Source organism: Bombina bombina, unplaced genomic scaffold (genome assembly GCF_027579735.1).
Source record: "Bombina bombina isolate aBomBom1 unplaced genomic scaffold, aBomBom1.pri scaffold_553, whole genome shotgun sequence".
Taxonomy (NCBI): domain Eukaryota; kingdom Metazoa; phylum Chordata; class Amphibia; order Anura; family Bombinatoridae; genus Bombina; species Bombina bombina.
The window spans coordinates 232,196-256,108 of NW_026511210.1; the positions used below are offsets into that span (position 1 = coordinate 232,196).

A 23,913-nucleotide genomic window follows, 5' to 3' on the forward strand; every position below is an offset into this window, starting at 1 on the left:
TATACAGTATGTGCAGCAACCAATCAGCAGCTCCTGAGTTTACCTATGCATCGTTATCAACAAAGGATAGCAAGAGAACAAAACAAATTACATTATAGAGGTAAACTGGAAAGTTGTTTAAATTCACAAGTTCTGTTTAAATCATGACAGAAAAATATTGGGTTTTATGGCCCTTTAATTGCCTACAATTAATGGAGATGAGATAAACAAATCTGAGTTCTCAGGTAGTTTTGCAAATCATTAATAAAGAAACTTTTTAAATTGACGTTAATTTTCTTTTTGACATTTTAAATGACTTTAATGTTCCTCTTAAACTGTATTTACTTTATTATACAAATATGATTCCGTACCACACAGAGAACCCATCTGCATGCTGGGAATTATGCTAATTTTTACAGGTGGGAGTAGCTATATCAGCAGACCAGTAATGTGCGGGGAGGTCAGAGGCTTGTGAGGCACTTCTTGTAAAAAAAAAGTTTCAGGAGCATACACACATATGCTACGTGTGAAAGAGGATCAGGGTTAAAACACAACACCTGCTCAGAGTGCTGGCAGTGATGTGTAGTGCATCTGTGAAGACTTAATTTGTGTACAAGTCACCGCTGACTTTTTGAGACAGTGTGTTGTTTGAATGCTGGTGCCTGATAAGGCTAACAGAATATTTGCATATGCCGCAGCAATCAATGTTTTAGTAGAAGCATATTTGCTTATGGAAGTACATTGCACAAATACTTCTATTTAGACTTTAAATGCACCCATGCACATTTTAATTGTAAGCTTTCTATTTCTTTAAACATCACTTTTAGTGTCATAAATGGTAATATTTACAAAGCTCTGTGCATTAGAAATTAGAGTATTAGCAGCAGCATCAAATGACCATGAAGGGGATAGCTAAATAGAGTGGAATTATATATTGTGCACTGTGTGCCCCAGGTTGGATATTATTTTAAAAGGGTGAAATAAATTATAAAGTTGCCAAAACTAAAAATATATCAGGGGCACAATTATTTAGAGGGGTTTAAAGCTGTTGTTTAGTCTCCTAAAGCTTTCTTTTTATATTCATTTTTCTCCTTGTGCCCAGACCTAGTGTCTCTTGGCAATGATGTATTTTATGTGCAAGAATTATTACTAACAATTATTTTCTTGCTCTGCAGCTATTGAAATGTACCTATTGCCAGTATGTGTTCATGCCAGTTTACCGGTAAATTGTACTATAAAGATGTTCCATAAAGTGAACAGCTAATCTTGTAAACAGATCTGAACATAATAATATGACCACACCTTCATCCTCATCCCAGGCACACATGATTTTCCCTGTTTTGAGAACCTTCTCCCTACTGCCTGTCACCGAGCAGAAAGCTGCTGTAGATCAGACTGTATTGATTGTTTCAGAGGGTTTGTATATTGCATGGAATCAGCCTGCACTACCTGTTCCCAACCCTAGGGAACTGAACAAAAAAAACTCCTTACAGAGCTCTAGTCACTCCATCTGCTAGGGAGCGGGTTCGGCAGCCTCTCTCATAGGGTGAGGCTTGTATTGCCAGAAGAGCAGGCAGGCAGAGTTCAAACAGCGGCTGCAGTCACAGAAGAACGACCACAAGAGTGGTAACAGATGTACCCTCAGCCCAGAGGAAGACCTTTTTTCACTTTCTGCGATGAGATTTTTTTAGTGAAAACATTTCTGCAGGTCATTTTGAAATTAAATTCATTTTATATTAGGCAGGTACACTGAAGCACCATCTCAATTACAATGTTTTAATTAACTGGAGAATAAAGCAATTTTAAAGTTGTATAATATATTACAGCAGCTGAAAATCTTATTGCAAATTAGCTGCAGAGTTTTTATAAAATGTCTCTTGAATAAATGTGTTTCCTTTGCTGTTAGTCTAACTTATTTACAATTATAAGGTAAAATTATAAACAATTATAAGTAAAAATTTAGTAATAAAAAAGGTGCATTGCTCATAAGAATTTCTTACATTCAGGTGTCATAGCATTGCAGACCTTGAAAGGTTAGGGGATGGTGTTGAAAAAAATCCATGAGAACCAGTCCTACTCCATATTTGACTGTTCTCTTCAAACAGTGTTTCTCTCTGGTTGCACTGTGTGATGGAAAACTTACACAGTGCAGCCAGAGCAAAGATCCGTTTGAAAAGAACAGCCTGATGCGGAGCAGTTCTGCAAAGCAAAAGAGCTAACAGTTCCTGCATGTGTCCTGTTCTTTCTGCAGACATTCTGCATTTTCTGCAATAACATCTCAGATCACACCATGTTCTGCCTTGGTGACCCTCAGTACACCACACAGGGTCGGCTCCAAGGGGGGGCATTGGGGGGCAATGCCCACCCAAATGGCATGCTGTGCCCCCTCAAAATATATTGATATGATCATACACTTTAAAAATAATAAATAAAATAATGAATTGTTATGTAATGCTGCATGCTGGGGGTGGAGTTAGCTGCCGAACTGTGAGGTTGTATCACGCATCTGCAAGGAGCTCCGTGTCTTAACCTCTTTTTTGGATTTGGAAGTTAGAGACTTTTTGGTCTTGTCTTTAACCGTATTAATTTTACCTAACTATCCTGAGTTACTAATTTTCTTAAATAATAGACCATGATAAGAATATAATTGTATCATATAAATATAAGTCTATAAATAACTACAGGCTTCTATCGACGCCTCAGATCACAGTGCACTTTTGAGGCGTCAATAGAAGCCGGTAACCTTTTATAGACATATTTATATGATAGAATCATATTCTTATAGGTTCACAGTACATAGGTTGTACTAAGTAGCCTGATATCCGTTAGTTATTGCGAAACAGGTATAGCTAAATCTAATATAAAAAATTACCAGTACCGGAAAACCTAGTATCCTCACTGTTATTGTAAACAAAGGGGTTAATTGCATTGGGGGGTTTGGGGTGCATTTCTGTTTAGGGGACATGATTGAGATTTGAGAATGAGTCTCAAGTTTAATGGCTCTGTTTTAGTGCACTGCATAGGATTTAGACTTCATTCTTTTACCTAGTGATTTAGCACATATTCTCCAAATGTTAATAGTGGGGAATAAGCCAGCCAGAAGCTAAACTTTCCTGCAGAATTTGTAGGTCTGCTCTTATTTTGACTCTCATACATGCTTTGTAAATGCATGCCCCCTTGTGAAAAAAATGCCCCCCCCATTTCATTCATTCTGGAGCTGACCCTGACACCACATACTACTACCCTCCACCAGGCAGGCACTACTCAGTGCTAGGACTAATCTTACCTTTTATTGAAGTGAAGTCGTCAGACTCCTCCGACTCCTGTCCTACCTGTGTGTCTAATTGAGCAAGCTAATCAGTCCTCTGCAGCACTGAATGCTCCCGGACAGTTCTTCCCACCACTCTGTCTCTTCCTGTGCAGTCAGTGCTGCTGATCTCGTCTTGTCTCCACTCCAATCACGCTCCTGCCTGGCCCTGATGCTGTCATTTACTGTTGTGAACCAAACACAAGTGTGGCTGTGTTATACTAGTTGCCCCCCCATGATGCAGCTATGAGAGTTGCCTCAATTGGGGGTTTATTGGCAGCAATGAAAATGATCATGACACTGGGTGGTGCTGGCCCTTGCAGCTCCTAAGCAGTACACAGTCATGTTGCACAATGGAGTGAAGCAATCCTGCTCACTGCCTCTCTACATAGATTACATCTAATATTTTAAAAAAATAAATATATTTTTTCTCATGATGACACAGGTGAGGCAGTGCCTTGACTGCCTCCCCTGACTGCACATTACTGCAATAGACAACACTTTTACTTTATTATACTTATAGCATGCCCTGCCTCACAGAGAGCCCATCTGCATGCTGGGAATGATGTTAATGTTTACAGGTGGGAGGAGCTATCAGCAGACAACACTTTTACTTTATTATACTTATAGCGTGCCCTGCCTCACAGAGAGCCCAAATGCTTGCTGGGAATGATACTAATGTTTATAGGTGGGAGGAGCTATCAGCAGACAACACTTTTACTTTATAATACACATAGAGTTCCCTGTCTCACAGAGAACCCAGTTGCATGCTGGGAATGATAGTAATGTTTATAGGTGGGGGGAACTTTATCAGCAGACAGCACTTTTACTTTATTATACTTATAGCGTGCCCTGCCTCACAGAGAGCCCATCTGCATGCTGGGAATGATGCTAATGTTTACATGTGGGAGGAGCTATCAGCAGACAACACTTTTACTTTATTATACTTATAGCGTGCCCTGCCTCACAGAGAGCCCATCTGCATGCTGGGAATGATGCTAATTTTTACAGGTGGGAGGAGCTATTAGCAGATAACACTTTTACTTTATTATACTTATAATGTGCCCTGCCTCACAGAGAGCCCAAATGCATGCTGGGAATGATACTAATGTTTATAAGTGGGAGGAGCTATCAGCAGACAGCACTTTAACTTTATAATACACATAGAGTTCCCTGTCTCACAGAGAGCCCAGTTGCATGCTGGGAATGATACTAATGTTTATGGGGGGGGGGGGGAAACTTTATCAGCAGACAGCACTTTTACTTTATTATACTTATAGCGCCCATCTGCATGCTGGGAATGATGCTAATGTTTACAGATGGGAGGAGCTATTAGCAGACAACACTTTTAAACCCACGTGAAACACAGATCTGCATCTATGGTGAAAAGCTCAGTATTTATAGTGTAATGTAATTGTATTTATTAATACAGGTCTTGCAAAAGTGATTATTACTAAATGTCAGCTTTAAGGAACATGAAATAAAACTTTCATGCTTTGGGTAACGCATGCTGTTTTAAGAGACTTTTCATTTTACTTTGTTGAAAAGTCAGTCCTAGAGCAGCAGTGCTGTATGGGAGCTACCTGAGCATATTTGCTGAGCTAGTGTTTCAAGGCATGTGTATGTAGCTACCAATCAGCAGCTAGCTTCCAATAGTGCTGCTCCAGATCCTAACTGCTTTTCAACAGAAAAATTAAATTTAAAAACAGAGCTGAAAAGGTTCTTAAAGTGCTGTTCTATCTGATTCATACCTTTTATGTCCCTTTAAGTGTGATTATAGTTCATGTATTTCTCAGGTAGGAGAAATCTAGTAACGTCCTTCTATTGACATGGTGCTTTATACATTAAGAAATACAATCTAAGACCCCTTGATTGTCAGAGACATGTAACATGGGTAGGGTACAGCTGGTAGGATGGTGCCGTTAGCATACTGGGAGGTAGAACTAGTTTGTATATTATATACTATAGGTACCAGTGCTATGAGGCACCTGCTCCTACTGAGCATGTGCAAGAGTTCACAGTGTATATGCATATGAATCTGTGATTGGCTGATGGTTGTCACATGATACAGTTATATTTACACTTTCTGAGGCACCAGCTCCTACTGAGCATGTGCAAGAGTTCACTGTTTATACGTATATGAGTCTGTGATTGGCTGGTGGCAGTCACATGATACAGGAAGCCGCCAGCAAAATAAAGACAATTTTGAAATGTCTTAGAAAAAAAATCTACTGCTCATTTAAAATTCAGAGTAATTAATATTGCATTGCCTTTTTATTATGCATCTGTTAATTATGCAATTCCGCTTTATTTAATCTAGTGACATATAAATAGAGCAGTCTTCTCTCCAGGACCTTTTTAGTGTGTGCACCACTCAGCTTATTTTATGGAACACCCGGCCAATATGAAGCTAAAATGAGTTAATATTTCAAATGTTTTTTTTTATTGCACAAATTATAATTAAATACATTTATGTTAAATTATGCAATCAATTTGTGCTTTAGATATCAGAAAATATAATAATATTAGAAAATATTACACTATCCCCACCCTGCTACTTCATAATGCCACCCGGCCACTTTATAATGCCATCCAGTTACTTCATAATGCCACCCGGCTACTTCATAATGCTTCCCGGTTACTTAATAATGCCACCCGGCCACTTCATAATGCCACCCGGCTACTTCATAATGCCTCCCGGTTACTTAATAATGCCACCCTGTTACTTCATAATGCCACCCACCTGGCCACTTCATAAGGCCACCCGGCTACTTCATAATGCCACCAGCTACTTCATAATGCTACTCTGATTCTTCATAATGCCACCTTGCTACTTCATAACACCACCCTGCTAATTCATAATGCCACCTTGCTACTTCATAACACCACCCTGCTAATTCATAATGTCACCTAGCTACTTCATAATGCCATCTGCTACATCATAATGCCATCTGCTACTTCATAATGCCACCCAGCTACTTCATAATGCCACTCAGTAACTTCATAATTCCACCCTGCTTCTTCATAATGCCACCTGGCAGTCACATGATACAGGAAGCCGCCAGCAAAATTAAGAAAATTTTGAAATTTCTTAGAAAAAAATCTACTGCTCAAAATTCAGAGTAATTGATATTGCATTGCCTTTTTATTATGCATCTGTTAATTATGCAATTCCACTTTATTTAATCTAGTGACATATAATAGAGCAGTCTTCTCCCCAGGACCTTTTTAGTGTGTGCACCACTCAGCTTATTTTATGGAACACCCGGCTAAAATTTTAGCCAATATTAAGCTAAAATTAGCTAATATTGAAAAAGTTTTTTTTATTGCACAAATTATAATTAAATACATTCATGTTAAATTATGCAATCAATTTGTGCTTTGGATATCAAAAAATATAATAATATTAGAAAATATAAAACTATCCCCACCCTGCTACTTCATAATGCAACCCGGCGACTTTATAATGCCACCCGGTTACTTCATAATGCTACCCGGCCACTTCTTAATGTCACCAGCTACTTCATACTGCCACCCGACCTCTTCATAATGCCACCCGGTTACTTCATAATGCCACCCGGTTACTTCATAATGCTACCCGGCCACTTCTTAATGTCACCAGCTACTTCATACTGCCACCCGACCTCTTCATAATGCCACCCGGTTACTTCATAATGCCACCTGGTTACTTCATAATGCTACCCGGCCACTTCTTAATGTCACCAGCTACTTCATACTGCCACCCGACCACTTCATAATGCCACCCGGTTACTTCATAATGCCACCCGGCCACTTCATAATGCCACCGGTTACTTCATAATGCCACCTGGCCACTTCATAATGCCAACCGGCTACTTCATAATGCCCCCGGTTACTTCATAATGCCACCTGGCCACTTTATAATGCCACCCGGTTACTTCATAATGCTACCCGGCCACTTCTTAATGTCACCCAGCTACTTCATACTGCCACCCGACCACTTCATAATGCCACCCGGTTACTTCATAATGCCACCTGGCCATTTCATAATGCCACCCTGCTATTAAATAATGCAACCCGGCCACTTTATAATGCCACCCGGTTACTTCATAATGCTTTAAATGGAAAAAAGGTTTTATAATGATAGCACTAAAATAATGTTATATAATTCTGCACTATGTGCAGAATTATATAACATTATTTTTTAGGTTTACTGTCCCTTTAATCTCTCATGTGGCACTGTATCAAATGCCTTTGCAAAATCTAAGTATATCACATCAACTGATTCCCCTTTATCTATATTTCTACTTCCTTCCTTGTAGAATCTAATTAGATTAGTTTGACATGATCTATTTCTCCTAAAACCATGCTGATTAGAACTCATAATCTTGTTTACACGAATATGATCATCAATATAATCCCTTATAATTCCTTCAAATATCTTTCCCACTATTGATGTCAGACTAACTGGTCTATAGCTTCCTGGATCATCCCTGCTTCCCTTTTTGAAGAGTGGCACCACAATAGCTTTACGCCAATCCGGCGGTACCATGCCTGAGGATAATGAGTCTTGAAAAATTAAGAGTAGTGGTTTGTCTATAACAGTGCTAAGTTCCCTTAACACCCTTGGGTGTATTTCATCTAGGCCTGAAGTTTTATTTACCTTAATATTATCCAGTTTTTTCCTGATATCTTCTAAACATAACCCAGTTAATGGTATGGACTGGCATGTTCTATTTTGTTCCAAAGTATCATCCAATGGTCATCCAACCTTCCTGGTTTAGTACCTCAGCTTTCTCCTTGTCATTATTTATCATGCTACTCTCCACGCATTTTTTTTTTTATATCTCTTCTTTATTAGATTTTTCAAAATAGATTTAAACATCTTGAACAATATCAGCCTAAATTAATACGCATCTTACAAATAAACATGTTCAAAGACATGAAATATTATATACACTTAAAAAAAACAAAGCAAAAAAACAACTAACTTAGGTGATCACCTAAAACAGGATTAAACATTTATACATTAACACAAAAACAGAAATTTGTTCCAGTAACCTGAGAAAGGGGTTATATAGACCCCAACTTACTTTACAAGTGAATATCTCTGATTCAATACCAAGCCTAATTTTTCTGTCTCTGATAAATCATTACGTGTGAATCCCGTTATGCTAACAAATATCTTTACACTCAATATCTAGAGACCACCTAACACTCCAACTATAATCTAACTACCTACTACTTTTACCCTCTATCCATCTATCCTACTAATCCCTTGGCTCCTATGCAAACTAAGCAGTGCCACTTTATCTTGTACAGTGTACTTTCTGTTAAGTTATGCCCGCAAAAAAAAAAAAAAAAAGGGAACAATTTTACCTCCATCTCGCGCCCCCCTCCACCCCCTACCCAGTACCCATCCATCCAGCCGAATTATCACTAAGCCAAGCATTGGGAAAGTCTCCGGCCAGTACCTGTAATTGAATATAGATAGAATTCCTTAAGGGTTTAACTAAACTAACTTGAGCCTCAATTGGGAATGAAAAGATGAAAGTTTTCCATTGTTTAAAAAACAAAGCTAATCGAGCATCCGAGGGGTTTTGCAGATTACCTTGTTCCAATGTAAATTGTGCTGTTAGAGCATTTTTAAGTTCTTTCAAGCGGGGCGGTGTTTTAGCTTTCCAGACTCTCTATATTATATTACGGCCGAGAAATATAATCAGATTAATTAATTTTGAGTTTCGCAAAGTTACCTGAGGTTTGACTAGAATTTTTTTTTATATCGGCTGTAACAGATATTCCAATTTGAGTGTTACATTCAGCCAGTAATTTACTTTAGCCCAGAATTGCCCAATCTTTGGGCATGACCAGAAGCAATGCCAAAGATCTGCCATGGTAGAGCTACATTTAGGACACGTAATCTTAGATTTAAACCATCTTGATAATTTAAGCAGGGTTAGATATGTCATAAGAGCTATCTTAATCTGTGTCTCTCTCCATGAGGTCAGCACCCAACTTTTTTCAGTAACTTTAAAAGCATTCACTATTACTTGACTATCTATCTCCGGGAAAAACTTAGACCATTTTGTACTTATATATTCCCTTTGTGCATCAGAGGGGCCTTGATTAAGACAAAAATAAAACGGTGCTAACGAATATATGCCTCTTTGGAACATATTGATATTTGATTGAAATTCCCGCAGTGACCAATCCGTTCCGTATCTTTGTTTTAATTCAAGTATAAAATGTCTCAATTGCAGATACGCGTAGAAATCTTTCTTTCCCAGTCCAAACTGATTGCTTAAATCCGTAAAAGTTAAGGGAACAAGATTTACGTCTAACATTTGTCTTACATATACCAGCCCTTTAGAAGTCCAAAATCTAAAAACTTCATCTGTCAAACCAGGTGAAAAGATAGGGTTGCCGGTAATGGGTAAATATTTAGAAACGTAAGGGGAACAACCAATAACCCCACAACATTTTTGCCAAGCAAGAATAATATGTCTAAAAGTTATTAATGAGAAAAGAAATGATGGTAGGGCGTTCATTGGACAATGCAAAATAGCATCCAAATGGAAAGGAGCTACCAAGGAAGATTCCCATGCTTCTGCAGAGACCTGATCTTGTTTTGTTAACCAATCCGCCGCAACCTTTACACGTGCAGCCAGACTATAAAATTGTAAATTGGGAAGGTTGAGACCAGCCGCGTCTTTATTATTCATAAGACGAGACACTGCAATACGAGCCCTAGCGCCTTTCCATAAAAGTTTAGTACACGCCTTATTGTATTTATCAATATCTGCTTTATGAATAGGAATTGGAATATTTTGTATAAAATATAACAGTTTTGGAAATAGAATAGTTTTTATAAGCATCACCCTAGCTGTCAAAGAGATAATGGTAAGTTTTTCCATTCTTCCATTTTTTTCCCCACATTCTCGGAAACATTTACTAAAATTCAATTTATACCAGTTATCTGAGTTTGCACTTAACTTAATACCTAGATAGGTTATCTGTCGAGCTTCCCTAAATGGATGACTGATACATTGGTCTTTTTTATTTAGCCATAATAATTCAGACTTACCGAAATTGATTTTGTACCCGGAAATTAAGCCAAATATTTTGATCATATTTAATAAATGGACAAGACTTCTCTTTACATTGCTCAGACATAAAAGTATATCGTCAGCGTACATTAACAACACCAATTTTTGATCTCTAATGTGAATCCCGTCCAACTGTTGCCGAAACCAAATCGCCAACGGCTCTAGAGATATATTGAAAAGCAGTGGAGATAATGGGCAACCCTGACGGTTGCCCCTGTAAAGTACTAATCGCTGTGAAATCTCTCCATTAATAAGTAGTGATGAGGTCGGCTCACAATATAATAAGTGAATATAATCATATATATGACCAGTCAGGCCAAACTGCTCTAAAGAATAAAATAGATGGTTCCATGAGATGCGGTCGAACGCCTTTTCTGCGTCAATTGTCAATAACGCTAAGTCGACCGTGTCTCGATGTCTAGATGTTTTAAACTTGTTCCAAAAAAAATCCACTAATGTCATCACCTTTCTAATATTCTTAGCTGGGTTCCTCCCGGACATAAATCCAGCCTGGTTATCATGTATTATTAAGCCTAAAAATGGTTTTAGTCTCTTTGCTAAGATAGTAGCTAGAAGTTTGTAATCCGTATTTAATACAGAGATGGGCCTGTATGATTCTGGAAGTTCAAGGTCTTTGTGTTTTTTGGGGATTAAAGATATAAGTGCAGATGCGAAATATGGTGAACATTTATTATGTTTAATAAAATATGAATTAAATAGTTGCTCAAGCGCAGGAACTATATGTGGTTGCAAAATCCGATAAAATAGATATATTTATCCATCAGAAGATTACTTTGGAGATGCAAAGATAAAAAGCTTTATACGCTGGTTTCACTGGTAGATCAACTAAATTCTTAGCCAGGTTAACTAAAGCAACTCATCGTAATAGTATAACAGCCATTAGAGTTAATTCGAGAAGAGTCACTAATAATCCGGACATTATCAAAACCTTCTATGAATATTTTAGTAAGTTATACAGCGCGGAGGAACATGGAGTGGATGGGAAAAAAATCTTCTGGGATAAGATAAAGATTCCTAAAATCCCTGCAGAGATTATGGTAGAGATTAATAAACCGATAAATATAGATGAGATAGGTGCAGCAATTAAAACAGCTAAAACAAACAAGGCTGCAGGTCCGGACTGTCTTCCGATTGAGTTTTCTCTCCACGCATTTTAATGTACCTATATTGTCCTTCTTAGATTTTTTGCTATTTATGTATTTGAAGAACATTTTAGGGTTAGACTTAGAATCTTTTGCAATTAATTTTTCATTTTAAATTTTGGCTAATTTCATTGCTTTTTTGCATGCTTTGTTACATTCCTTATAAATATGGAATGTTGAGTCTGTACTATTTTCTTTGAATAATTTAAATGCCCTACGTTTTTCCTAATTTCTCTTAACACATTTTTATTTAGCCACATTGGCTTTGATTTTTTATTTTTATTTTTATAACCATATGTTATTTGTTGATATGTATATTTATTTAAAAAGGTTTTAAATATTATCCATTTATCTTCTGTATTTTTACTAGAGAATACATTGTCCCAATTTATATTATTTAATGATTTTCTTAAATCTACTTAAATTTTGCTTTCTTAAAATTAAAAGTCTTAGTTAAACTTTTAAGACATTGCATATGAAAATAAATTTCAAATGTGACCATGTTATGATCACTGTTACCCAAATGTTCTTTGACTTCTATGTTTGATATTATATCTGTATTGTTTGATAGTACTAAATCCAATATAGTTTTACTCCGAGTTGGCTCCTCTATTAATTGTGACAAGAATTATCCCTGAGAACATTTAAAAATCTATCCCACTTAGCTGACTTACTAGTTTCATTGGCTCAGTTTTTATCAGGGTATTTAAAATCTCCCATAATTACAGCACTGTTATTAGTAGCCTTACCTGTTTGGATTAGTAGTTGAGTTTCCTCCGGGTCACTAATGTTGGGGGGGCTTGTAGCATGTTACTAGTAATATTTTTTTAGGATTTCCCCCCCCACTCTTTATTTCAACCCACAGGGTCTCTACATTGTCACTTGTATCATAAATATCTTCCCTTATTGTAGGGTTAAGGTTAGGTTTAATATACATGAAGATTCCTCCACACCTTTAATTATTCTTGTCACTCCTTAATAAAGTATACCCCTCTAAGTTAACTGCCCAGTCATGTGAATCATCCCACCAGGTTTCAGTTATACTGATAACATCATAGTCCTCTTCTGCAACTAAGAACTCCAGCTCCCCCATTTTACCCGTCATGCTTCTTGCATTTGTTGTCATACATTTAATTTTCATGTGCTTTCTGCTGCTATTTGGTGTGCTTTCCTCTATACTTTCTAATGTGACCACCATGTTTTTAGCCATGAATTAACAGACCTTAGCTCCTTCTGCCTTACTGAGTTAGCACACGGCACTGGTAATATCTCTGAAAATATTACTTTGGAGGTCCTTGCTTTAAGCTTGCTACCTATCTCACTGAAGTTATTTTTTAGGACTCTCCATCTCCCGCTGATTCCTTCATTAGTACCAATATGCACCATGACTGCAGGATCAGACCTACATCCCTCTAACAATCTATCAATACGCTCCCCAGTATGCCTGACACAAGCCCTGGAAGACAGCAAACTGTTCTATTTGAACTCATAGGGGTATATAGTGGGGAAGATACTTGAAGGGATTATAAGGGATTTTATTAATGAGTATATTTGTATAAACAAGATTATGGGGCCGATTTATCAAGATCGCCGGAAACAGAAGTTATGAAGCAGCGGTCTAAAGCCTGCTCTGAGGCCGCAGACAGAAATCAACCCAATCAAATATGATCGGGTTGACTGACACCTCCTGCTAATGGCCGATTGGCCACAAATCTGCAGTGGGCGACACTGCACCAGCAGTTCACAAGAACTGCTTGTGCAATGATAAATTCTGACAGCGGATGCTGTCAGCATTTATTGATGTGCAGCGGACATGATACGCTACATCGTATCATGACTGCTCACACTTTTATAAATATACCCCTATGAGTTCAAATCAGCAGCATGGTTTTATGACAAATGGATCATGTCAAACTAATCTAATTAGATTCTACGAAGAAGTAAGTAAAAATATTGTTAAAGGGGAATCAGTTGATGTGATATACCTGTACTTAGATTTTGCAAAGGCATTTGATACAGTGCCACATGAGAGATTAATGTACAAAATTAAGGGACTGGGAATAGCTGAAAATGTTAGCTCATGGATAAATAACTGGATGAAAGATAGGGAGCAACGAGTAGTAGTAAATGGATCATACTCAGATTAGACAAAGGTAATCAGTGAAGTCCCCCAGGGATCAGTGCTGGGCCCTGTTCTTTTTAATATTTTATAAATGACTTGGAGCAAGGATTAAATAGCAACATCTCTATTTTTGCAGATGATACTAAGTTATGTTAGATCATTAGGTCAGAGCAGGATGAACTTTCATTACAAAGGGATCTGCAAAAAGTATGGGCAGGTAAATGGAAAATTTGATTTAATACCGGAAAATGCAAGGTTCTACATTTTGGAAGTAAAAATAAGCAGACAATGTATTATTTAAATGAGACAAGGCTTAGCCAAACAGAGGAGGAAAGGGATTTGGGAATAGTTATAGATAACAAGCTATAGATGGGTGCACAATGCAGGTCAGCGGCTTCTAAGGCTAATAAGATACTTGTGACAGACTCCAGATACCCCAATAGAGTATCTCCACCTAAAAGGACCGTCTTCAACCCTGGAACCTGTAGCTTTCGTGCTGGAAGTGATCTTAGCAAGTAGCCCACCCTAATAACTAGACAAGACCTGTAATAAGGTGAAACAAGAACTGTTTAATTTACACAAACTCACAGTATTTATACACAATTGCCATCTGTGCTTAATCCCATTAGAGAACAATACCCTTTCCCAGACATCCTGGTGCCTCCATAGCAGCTATGGGAACTGAGATACCCACATCCTGTAGGTCGAGATTTTGGGGTGATCCGTAGGAAGCAGCAGCAGCTATTCCCAGGTACCATTTAATAGCACCTGATCCCCAGGGGTCACGGTCAAAAAAGCGTCATGGTAGCATGGCTGGGGACCGGAGTGACAGGGTGGTAAAGGTACGTGGGCGTAGTCCCTTAAAGAGGTTGGCAGAAAACCCCAGTTTCGTAGTGAGCTCCCTCTTTGTAATCACCCCAGCCCATGCCCCACCGAGTGTATTATAAGTCCCCAAAAGAGCAGAGTCCTGGAGCAATGGGCTTCCAGAGTGATCTAGGTTAAAGTTCAGCAGGGTATCTTTGGTGCTCCCAGCCGGCGAGTAGTTCCATAAGATTCCGTCTGGGGCCCGGTTAGGCGGAAAGGGGTTAGAGATCAGCTCTTTCAGAGCAAAGTTCAGTCACTGCAACACATGATGAAATACAAAGGGAAAAGGGATTGCTCTTGCAGCCCGGTATCCATGCCAGTCTCAGCCCCTGATGGTAGGGCAGAGGGGAAAAGGAGAACCCGTGGCACCGCCTGCCCAGAGTTAGACCACCGGATCACCCCTCTAGGCTGGTGTATGCCACTGGTCCATGACAATACTAGAATGTAGGAAGAGAGGCATTGATTCAAGGGAGGTAAGCATAATTCTGTCACTATATAAATCCCTGGTAAGACCTCACCTTGAGTGCAGTTCTAGGGAACTGATCTCAAAAAAAGACATTGCAGACCTAGAAAAAGAAAAAGGGCCACAAAGCTAATAAGGGGAATAGAGAATTTAAGCTATAAGGAGAGGTTTGCCAAACTGGGTCTGTTTTCTCTAGAAAAAAGGTGCTTGAGAGGTGACATGATTACTTTATATAAATATATTCAAGGTCCATATATAGAGATGGCAGAAGCTCTGTTTATTCCAAGAAAATAGTTTGTGACAAGAGGTCACAATTTAAGGCTGAAGGAAAAGAGATTTTGGGGCATATTTACCAAGCTCCCTATGGAGCTTGAAGCCCCATGTTTCTGGCGAGCCAGAAACACAAGTTATGAAGCAGCGGTCTAAAGACCACTGCTCCATAACCTGTCCGCCTGCTCTGAGATGGCAGACAGACATAGCCGAAAATCAACCCGATCCAATACGATCGTGTTGATTGACACCCCCTGCTAGCGGCCGATTGGCCGCAAATCTACAGGGGGCGGCATTGCACCAGCAGTTCACAAGAACTGCTGGTGCAATGATAAATGCCGACAGCGTATGCTGTCGGCATTTATCGATGTGCGGCAGACATGATCCGCAATATCGGATCATGTCCGCTCGCACCTTCTTAAATATGCCCCTTAATCTCCTGCAACGGAAACGTTTTTTCACTGTAAGATCAATAAAATTCTGGAACTCGTTACCAAAGAAAGTAGTGAATGCCAATACCTTAGATACATTTAAAAATGGTTTGAATATATTTCTGGCTAGTAACAGAATCCATGGATATGATTGCTTGTATTGAATGGGTCACCTTTAAGTGGGATTAATTTAAGCTCAACTAGAGCTTTTTTGTAAGTATATTAGATTTGTATAGGTTGGACGTCTGTATTTTTCAACCTTATCTACTATGTTACTATGTTACCCCGCTAATTCATAATGCCATCCTGCTACTTCATAATGCCAACTGGCTACGTCATAATGCCACCTGGTTACTTCATAATGCCACCGGGCTTCTTCATTTTTTATGTTTATTTATTACACAAAAATTGAAAATGTCACAAAATCGAAAAATAATCATGATCAGAACAAAGAGGTCATGCAGGACCCACAATACAAACAAAATATAAATCAGAATTCTCTAGTAATACTACTATTGCTTTTTATCCTTTAACACCAACCTCCCCCACTCTCTCCCCCCCCTGCATCTGTCCACTCTTCCCTCATGCGTTACAAAGCCATGTACTAGGCATGTGGCCCCGTGAATATCTGTAATTGGACATAGGTGGTTTTCATCAAGGGTTTGATAAGTGTCAATTGGGCAGAAATTGGGAGTGACAAAATATATACTTTCCAGCATTTGAAAAATAAGGTTAATTGGGATTCTGTAAATTACATTGTTCTGTCAAACATTGATTCATCAAAGCATTTTTCAATTATGTCAAATTCGGTGCTACTTGAGCATTCCACAATTTAAAAAAAAGATTCCGGGCCAAAAAAATGATGGTATTAATTAGCTTGAGATTTTGAGGGGTGCCTTGGAATCTAGCTAGATTTTTTTTTTCCATTGGTTGAATGCAAAAATCTAGGTGTAAAGTAGAATTCATCCAATCCGTCAGTTTAGCCCAAAACTGCCTAATTTTCGGGCAGGCCCAGAAGCAATGTAACAAATCTGGGGCAGGCGCACCTACATCTAGAGCACAGAATATGTGTCTTGTACCACTTGGATAGCCTCTCTGGAGTCAAATATGCCATTAAAACTGATTTTAATCTGGGACTCTCTCCAGGCCGTCAGAACCCAGGCTTTCTCTAATAGTTTGAAAGTATCCGTTATCAGCGGAATATCTATATTGACAAAGATTTTACTCCATTTAGAGACTATATATTCTAATTGCTCTGCAGAGGGACGTTAATTGAAAAGAGAATAGAAAGAAGAAATAGAATAAGAACCCCACTTGATATACATTAATCCTGGTCTGCAAATCTCGCAGTGACCAATCCAAACCATATCTTTGTTTTAATACCAGGCCATAGTGTCTAACCTGCAAAATAAGCATAAAAGTCTCTTTTAGATAGTCCAAATTGTTTTGATAACTCAGCAAAAGTAACATGAGATAAATCTGGATCTAGGGTTTGTATAACGTATCTCAGGCCTTTATGGGACCATTGTCTAAAGATACTGGGACATATGTATCAAGCTCTAAATGGAGCTTGATGCCCTGTGTTTCTGGCGAGCCCTGCAGACTCGCCAGAAGAAACAGCAGTTATGAAGCAGCGGTCACAAAGACCGCTGCTCCATAACCTGTCCTCCTGCTCTGAGCAGGAGGACAGACATCGCCGGAAACTCAACCCAATCGAGTATGATCGGGTTGATTGACACCCCCCCTGCTGGCAGCCCATTGGCCGTGAGTCTGCAGGGGGGCTGCGTTGCACCAGCAGCTCTTGTGAGCTGCTGGTGCAATGCTGAATACAGCGAGCGTATTGCTCGTGGTATTCAGCGAGGTCTGTCGGACCTGATCCGCACTGTCGGATCAGGTCCAAAAGACCTTGATAACTAGAGGCCATTGTCTGTAAGGCCTGGTGAGAAATCTGGATTACCTGTAATAGATACAAATTTGAGACATGTAGTGAGCATTCCACCTGGACTCAAAGCTTTTGCCAAGCTATAATGATGTTCTTGAAAGTTAAAAGAAAATACCTGCAAAGGGGAGAGAGGGTCATTTGACAGTGCAGAATGGCGTTCAATTTAAAAGGGGCTACTAAAGAAGATTCCCAAACCACAGAGGTAACTTGTTCTTGCTCTGTCAGCCAATCAACTGTGATCTTAGCCCGAGCGGCTAAGCTATAAAATTGTATATTGGGTAAGGCTAATCCAGCCGCCACTTTATCATTCATGAAACGATGTATCACAATCCGCACCTTTATCCCTTTCCAGAGGAATTAAGAACAAGAAATATTATACTGTATTTGATTATGTCAGCTTTATAAATAAGAATCAGAATATTCTGTATCAAATATAGTAGTTTCAGAAACAATATTGTTTTAATTAACAAAACACGCCGTTAGGGAGATGGGTAAATTAACCCATTCTTCCATCTTTTTTTTACAGTCGGCAAAGCATCTAGGAAAGTTTAAATTATACCATTCCTCTGGGTTAGGACTTTACTACCAAGATAGGTAATCTGTGAGGTTTCAATAACTGGAAGTTTAATGTTATGATCCTTTTTATCCAGCCATAGAAGTTCGGATTTGGTTAAGTTAATTTTGTAGCCAGAAATTTGTCCAAAAAGTGAAAAATTATCCATAAGAAGAGGGCGATTTTTCTTGATATTAAGTAGATCATCTGCGTACATTAGCAAAACCAATCTGTGTCCCCCTACCTGAATACCTTCTAGCTGCTGGCGAAGCAATATCTCCAACGGCTCCAATTATATATTAAATAGCAGAGGGGAAAGAGGGCAACTTGTCTGGTGCCCCCTTTGTAGAATTAGGCGCTGAGAAATTTCACCATTGATAATTAAGGAAGAAACTGGAGCAAAATATATTAAACGTATAAAGTTACTCAAATACCCAGTCAAGCCAAACCGCCCCAAAGAAAAAAAGAGATGTCTCCATGCAATGCGATCAAATGCCTTTTATGCGTCAACTGTCAATAGCGCTAAATCTACGATCTCCTTATGTCTGGAACATTTAAATTTATTAAAAAAAAATTTAACAGCGTCAATATCTTTCGCATATTTTTAGCTGGATTTCTACCCGACAGGAAACATGATTGATTCTGATGGATAATCAGGCCTAAATGGGGTTTTAATCTGTTGGCTATAATTGATGTTAATAATTTGTAATCAGTATTTAATACTGAGATAGGCCTATATGAGGAAGGGAGTTCAGAGTATTTGTTTTTTTTAAGAACTAGGGATATATTGGCTGCAGCAAAATATGGAGAACATTTATTATCAAAAAAATAGAAATTAAACAACTTCTCTAGTGATGCAGAAATTTGGGACTGGAGAATCCTATAAAATTCAATAGGGAGGCAATCTGGGCCAGCTGCTTTATTGGTCTTAGCTATCTTAATTGCTGCTAAAATTTCAGCCACTAAAACTGGGCTATTGATCTCTGCTAAAGTTTCTATAAGAATTTTTGGGACATTTATTTTCTCCCAGAAAACCTTTTCCTCATCTACGTCATATTCCTCATGTTTATATAATTCACTGAAGTAGTTAAAGAAAACTCTACTAATGTCCTCATTATTAGTAAATCTATTAGACCCCGACCTAATAACCGGTATGCTATTCCTGTGGGTTGATTTCGTAATCCTAGCTAAAAATTTAGCGGGTCTACCCACGAAGCCCCCATAGAGAGCCTTTTGCCTGGGAACCTCTAGAGTAGTTTTCTGTTTAATAAAAATATTGTATGCAGTTTTGGCATTTAAGTAATTAAGTCACCTAGAATTGGAACGATCCCCCAAATATGCTCTGTACGCGTTTTTTACTTGACTGGATATCTGAATCTCCTGTTGTCTAAATCTTTTTTTTTTTTGGCGACACATATAGGCCTTTATTTTACCTCTTAACACCACTTTGGCAGCTTCCCAAAACACCTCAGGTCTATCCTTGTATGAACTATTACCCTTAACATATTCTCTCCATTGCCCATTCAACCAATTTCGAAAATTAACATTGTTCACCAGGTATTTTGGAAAGAAAATGGTCTGATTACTGGAATAGTGAAAAAGGAATGCATTGTTTTAATGAAATAATGGCATGATCCGAAATTATTGTGTCTCCAATATCTGCTCTCCATTCCAAACCAACCAAGGACTCTGCATTCAGAAATAGATCAATCCTAGATAATGATTGATGTCCTTTGGACATGCATGTATATGATCTTAAGTCTGGGTTCTGAGAGCGCCAAATATCTATTAACCCCAAATGGGAACAGAATTTCTGGAGAATACGAACTTTCCTGTCCCTTATAATTACTGGATTTCTATTTACTCTGTCTAGTTGGGGTTCTGCGATTAAATTAAAATCACCTGCTACTATAAGATTTTGCCCTATATACTTAGATAAATATAATGTCATATTATTCCAAACCTCCCTATCGACTTTATTTGGGCCATAGATATTGCAGAGAATAAATCTTATTTTGTTGTATAGCATCTCTACAATCGGAAAGTGACCTTCCGAATCTAAAAAGGTAGATTCAATTTTATATTCTAAAGATTTATTTAAAAGAATGGCCATCCCCTCTTGCGTGAGTTATATGGGGCAGCTATCGCTTCTCCGACCCATTTAGGACTGAAGTTTAGGGATTTCAGATAGATTTAAATGAATTTCCTGCAAAAAAAGCGATGTCAGTTTTGGACTGGCCAAGATGATTAATTATAGATTTCCTTTTTATTGGGGAAGAAATGCCCCCTACATTCCACGAAACTATTTGAAAAGTTGATGCCATAAATCTTATTTAAGAATAGTTAGAAGAAAAAAAAAACACCCCTGCAGAGAGGGCTTGGAATGGGAGGGAAAATGAGGAGAGAGGGCAAAAGATGGGGCCAGGCGGGAGAGAGAGAGAAGAAAAAAAAAGGTGGGGGAAGAAAGAGGGGATAATCCCCTAAATGTGTGTAAGACATGTCTTTTCACATTCTTCTGTAAGCGCATATAACACACAGCACTGTATTGTATATATCACATTATAACAACCATTGGGGAAATAAAAAAAAAGGTAGGGAGAAGCCCCTTACAGTACATATATCACATCTTAAACCACGATTCTGTGAATATGTTTGATACTTGACATTAGATTGAATTTGCATAATCATAATTCTGTAAACATGAGTGAAAAAAAACATTAAATTGCACCTTAAAGCATGCTTCTGTAAATATATTTGACACTTAGCACTAAGTTTCCTATTTATCATAATGTCAGAAAGACTAATACATCCTGTATTAATATAGACATTCCCAAAAGTAAGAAAAAAAGACAAACAAAAAAAAAACAAGGGGAAAGGGGGCAAAACACAACATACATCTAAGTCATAATCTTGTAGAGATACTTTAACCCCTTAAGGACCAGCGACGTACCCTGTATGTCACTGGCCTTTTTTTGGGACTTGATTGTTTTATAGCGTGGTCTTGCCACCAGCGTTGAGACTGCTCTATTCCACATAGCCTGCTGGAGCGAGGGCATTAATAGCGTGTTCTTGCTAGACTTGTGCTATTATGTCCTGAAAAACCCTTAACCACCAGTGACATACAGGGTACATTGTGGTCATTAAGGGGTTAAAAACCAAATAACAGGCTCCATTCTTTATCCTAGTGGTAAAGCAACCATTAAAGATTATTAATTGATAATTCAACCTCAAGATAAACCAAACTCCTTACAAAGAGCAGTTGCTTCTTGAGAATTATTTAAAGTGTATACGATCCCTGCCTTCGAGACTAAGAGTTTTGCTGGATATACTAATCTGACACTACATTCTGCTTGCAAGAATTTCGTGAAGAAAGGAGAAATTTCTCTTCTTTTTGATAGAGTCTCAGATGAGAAATCTTGAAAAATCAAGATCTTGTGGGTACCAATAAGAAGAGCATTAAGTTTCCTATAGTGTTTTTAAAAAAAACAATTTATCTTGGTAATTCACAAATTTAAAAATAATTGGCCTTGGTTTGGCATCAGAATTATTTTCACTTCGTGTCCGGTTCTATGAGCCCTTTCTATTAAAAAAGGTGTCGGAGGGGGCGGGATCAAAAGTGCCTGGGGTAGAGTGATTTGGCAAAGGACAATAAATCTTGAAATTCTATCGATTCTGGAAGGCCTATTACCCTTAAATTATTTTGCCTTGACCGATCCTCAAGGTCTTCAATACGAGATTGTAAAAGAAAAATCACTTTGCTTTGAGTAGCCATAGATGGGACAAAGAAATGAAAGCTGTCCTCAATATCAGAAACTCTTGTCTCCATCTCCTCCATTCTAGCGTTAAACTGCCGAATTTCACTTGTCAACAAAGAGATCTCAGATTTAATTTCTATCAAGGCCAGGATCTGCATTTTTAGTATTACCTTTTTTATCCTTATATTTGGGAGGCATAATGGGGGAGGAACCTTTCTGGTGTGAAATAAACCTGCCCATTCACTAATGTAAATGTAATATGAATATTAGAGTGAGAAAAAAAAAAAAAAGGTGAGTACACCCACACAAAAATGAAAAAAAAAAAAGTCTAAACCTATTAAATAGGGGCACTACAAAATGAAATCCCCTAGTGAGCATGAAAGCTAGGCGTGGGTCCTACACAACCCAGCGTACCAATTAAACTTAATGCGTTGCAATTAGCAAATTACCTTCAAGAATCCAGTTGGCAATTTGGTAAGAACCGTGAGTTTTACAACAAACTATTAGTGAAATATAAGTGAAATTAGATATCCTCCTAGAACAACTGGAAAGCTATAAACCACAATTAGTCAGCTGAAAAGATCAAGATCAAATGTTAAAGGAAAATAAGACAAAGAAAAGAACAGGCACATACTAAATTCAAAAATACAGAGTACACATACAATAATATCCTAGGTGGAAAAGCCTAAGTATCCCTGAGCATGAGCAATTATAGAAATAAATGTCAATAACATATCTGTTATCCGTTATTGGTGATACACCTTAATCAGTTCATTCCCCGATCCGGACAGTAAGGGCCCAAATTTCACAAATGCCCCAAGTTATATAGTAACTTGAGTCAATGTGGGACAATAAACAAAAGCAGAGATTAGTTGCCTTTAACTTAGTCCAGGTATCAAGGTGGAGAACGGTATCAAGGGCTGTGTTATCTACATCAAGTTCACAGATAAAGTTTTAAATACCCTACATGAGGGCCGACAGCCATATTCATGCATAGACCAAATGCCTACTATTTAATTCTTAAGCCAGGAAACACAGTGGCTGTGAAAATGATATTATGACTCACTCCTACCCAACCGACAGCCGAGACAGCACAAGAACAAGGCAGTGACAATTATGTCCTCAAGAGAGGTGAACTTACGAAGCCGGTCTGCTTCTACTTCTACTGGCATAGATAACAGAATGAAATCCAACAACCCTCTGCTGGAAATCGGAGCCGTCAGCAGAGATGTTTCATCGCCACCACAAACCTCCAACGTCGAGTACACATCTACTTGTTGGCCGAAGAATGGCACAAGTATTCCATCTTTCTTCAATCACGATCACAATGCATACAAAAGGGGCGACCTTCACTTTACGGAGGGCCGTGGGATTAGCCCATCCCTCTGTTTATACACAATCAAGGTTCTGTATGCCCAGGTAAGTGGCAGAAAGGAAGCAACTTTGCCGTTAGTCTTTCACCCACATTGTATGTCACGCTGCTCTTTATAGGCTCACCGCCAGCTGTTCCGCTCCAATAACCACCTCCACAGTGAGAGCCATTAGGGGTTCTGGATCCTTTTACCAGGCGTTTGTGCTAGGTTAGGCTTGGAGACAAAGCAGGTTCAGCATACTGTTTGGGGAAACAAAATCTACCTGTTACACAAACTAAATGGTAACTCTAGGGGGCACAAGTCAAATAGAGGGGATGGGATAAAATCCATAGAGTAGCCCACTAACTCAATAATAATAATAAGGATGTAAATATGCACAAGTGCACTTGTGGGCTAAGGTCTATAATGATGAATACCCAGAGTTAAAGGGTAATGGTGGTAATCATATAAATATGTAAAAAGCACTAAAAAATATAATACAGTTACAAAAAACACAATATATATGGAAATCACAATAATAATAAATATGTATTGAAAACATAAAAGTCCTGTTGGCTCTTATCTGTATAGGACACAGTGCTCAGGGATATCCCAAAGTGAACCAGT

The 23,913-nt window shown here is 38.4% G+C and overlaps 1 protein-coding gene across 1 annotated transcript in view; it reads right to left on the reverse strand.

The window, feature by feature from the left end:
* LOC128643649 (uncharacterized) overlaps positions 1-23,913 on the reverse strand; it is a 71,200-nt gene that overhangs the window by 18,369 nt on the left and 28,918 nt on the right. The window contains exon 3 of the mRNA XM_053696475.1: positions 19,613-19,764. Within this exon, the coding sequence (XP_053552450.1) occupies positions 19,613-19,764 (152 nt within the window). The remainder of the gene's footprint in view (positions 1-19,612; positions 19,765-23,913) is intronic.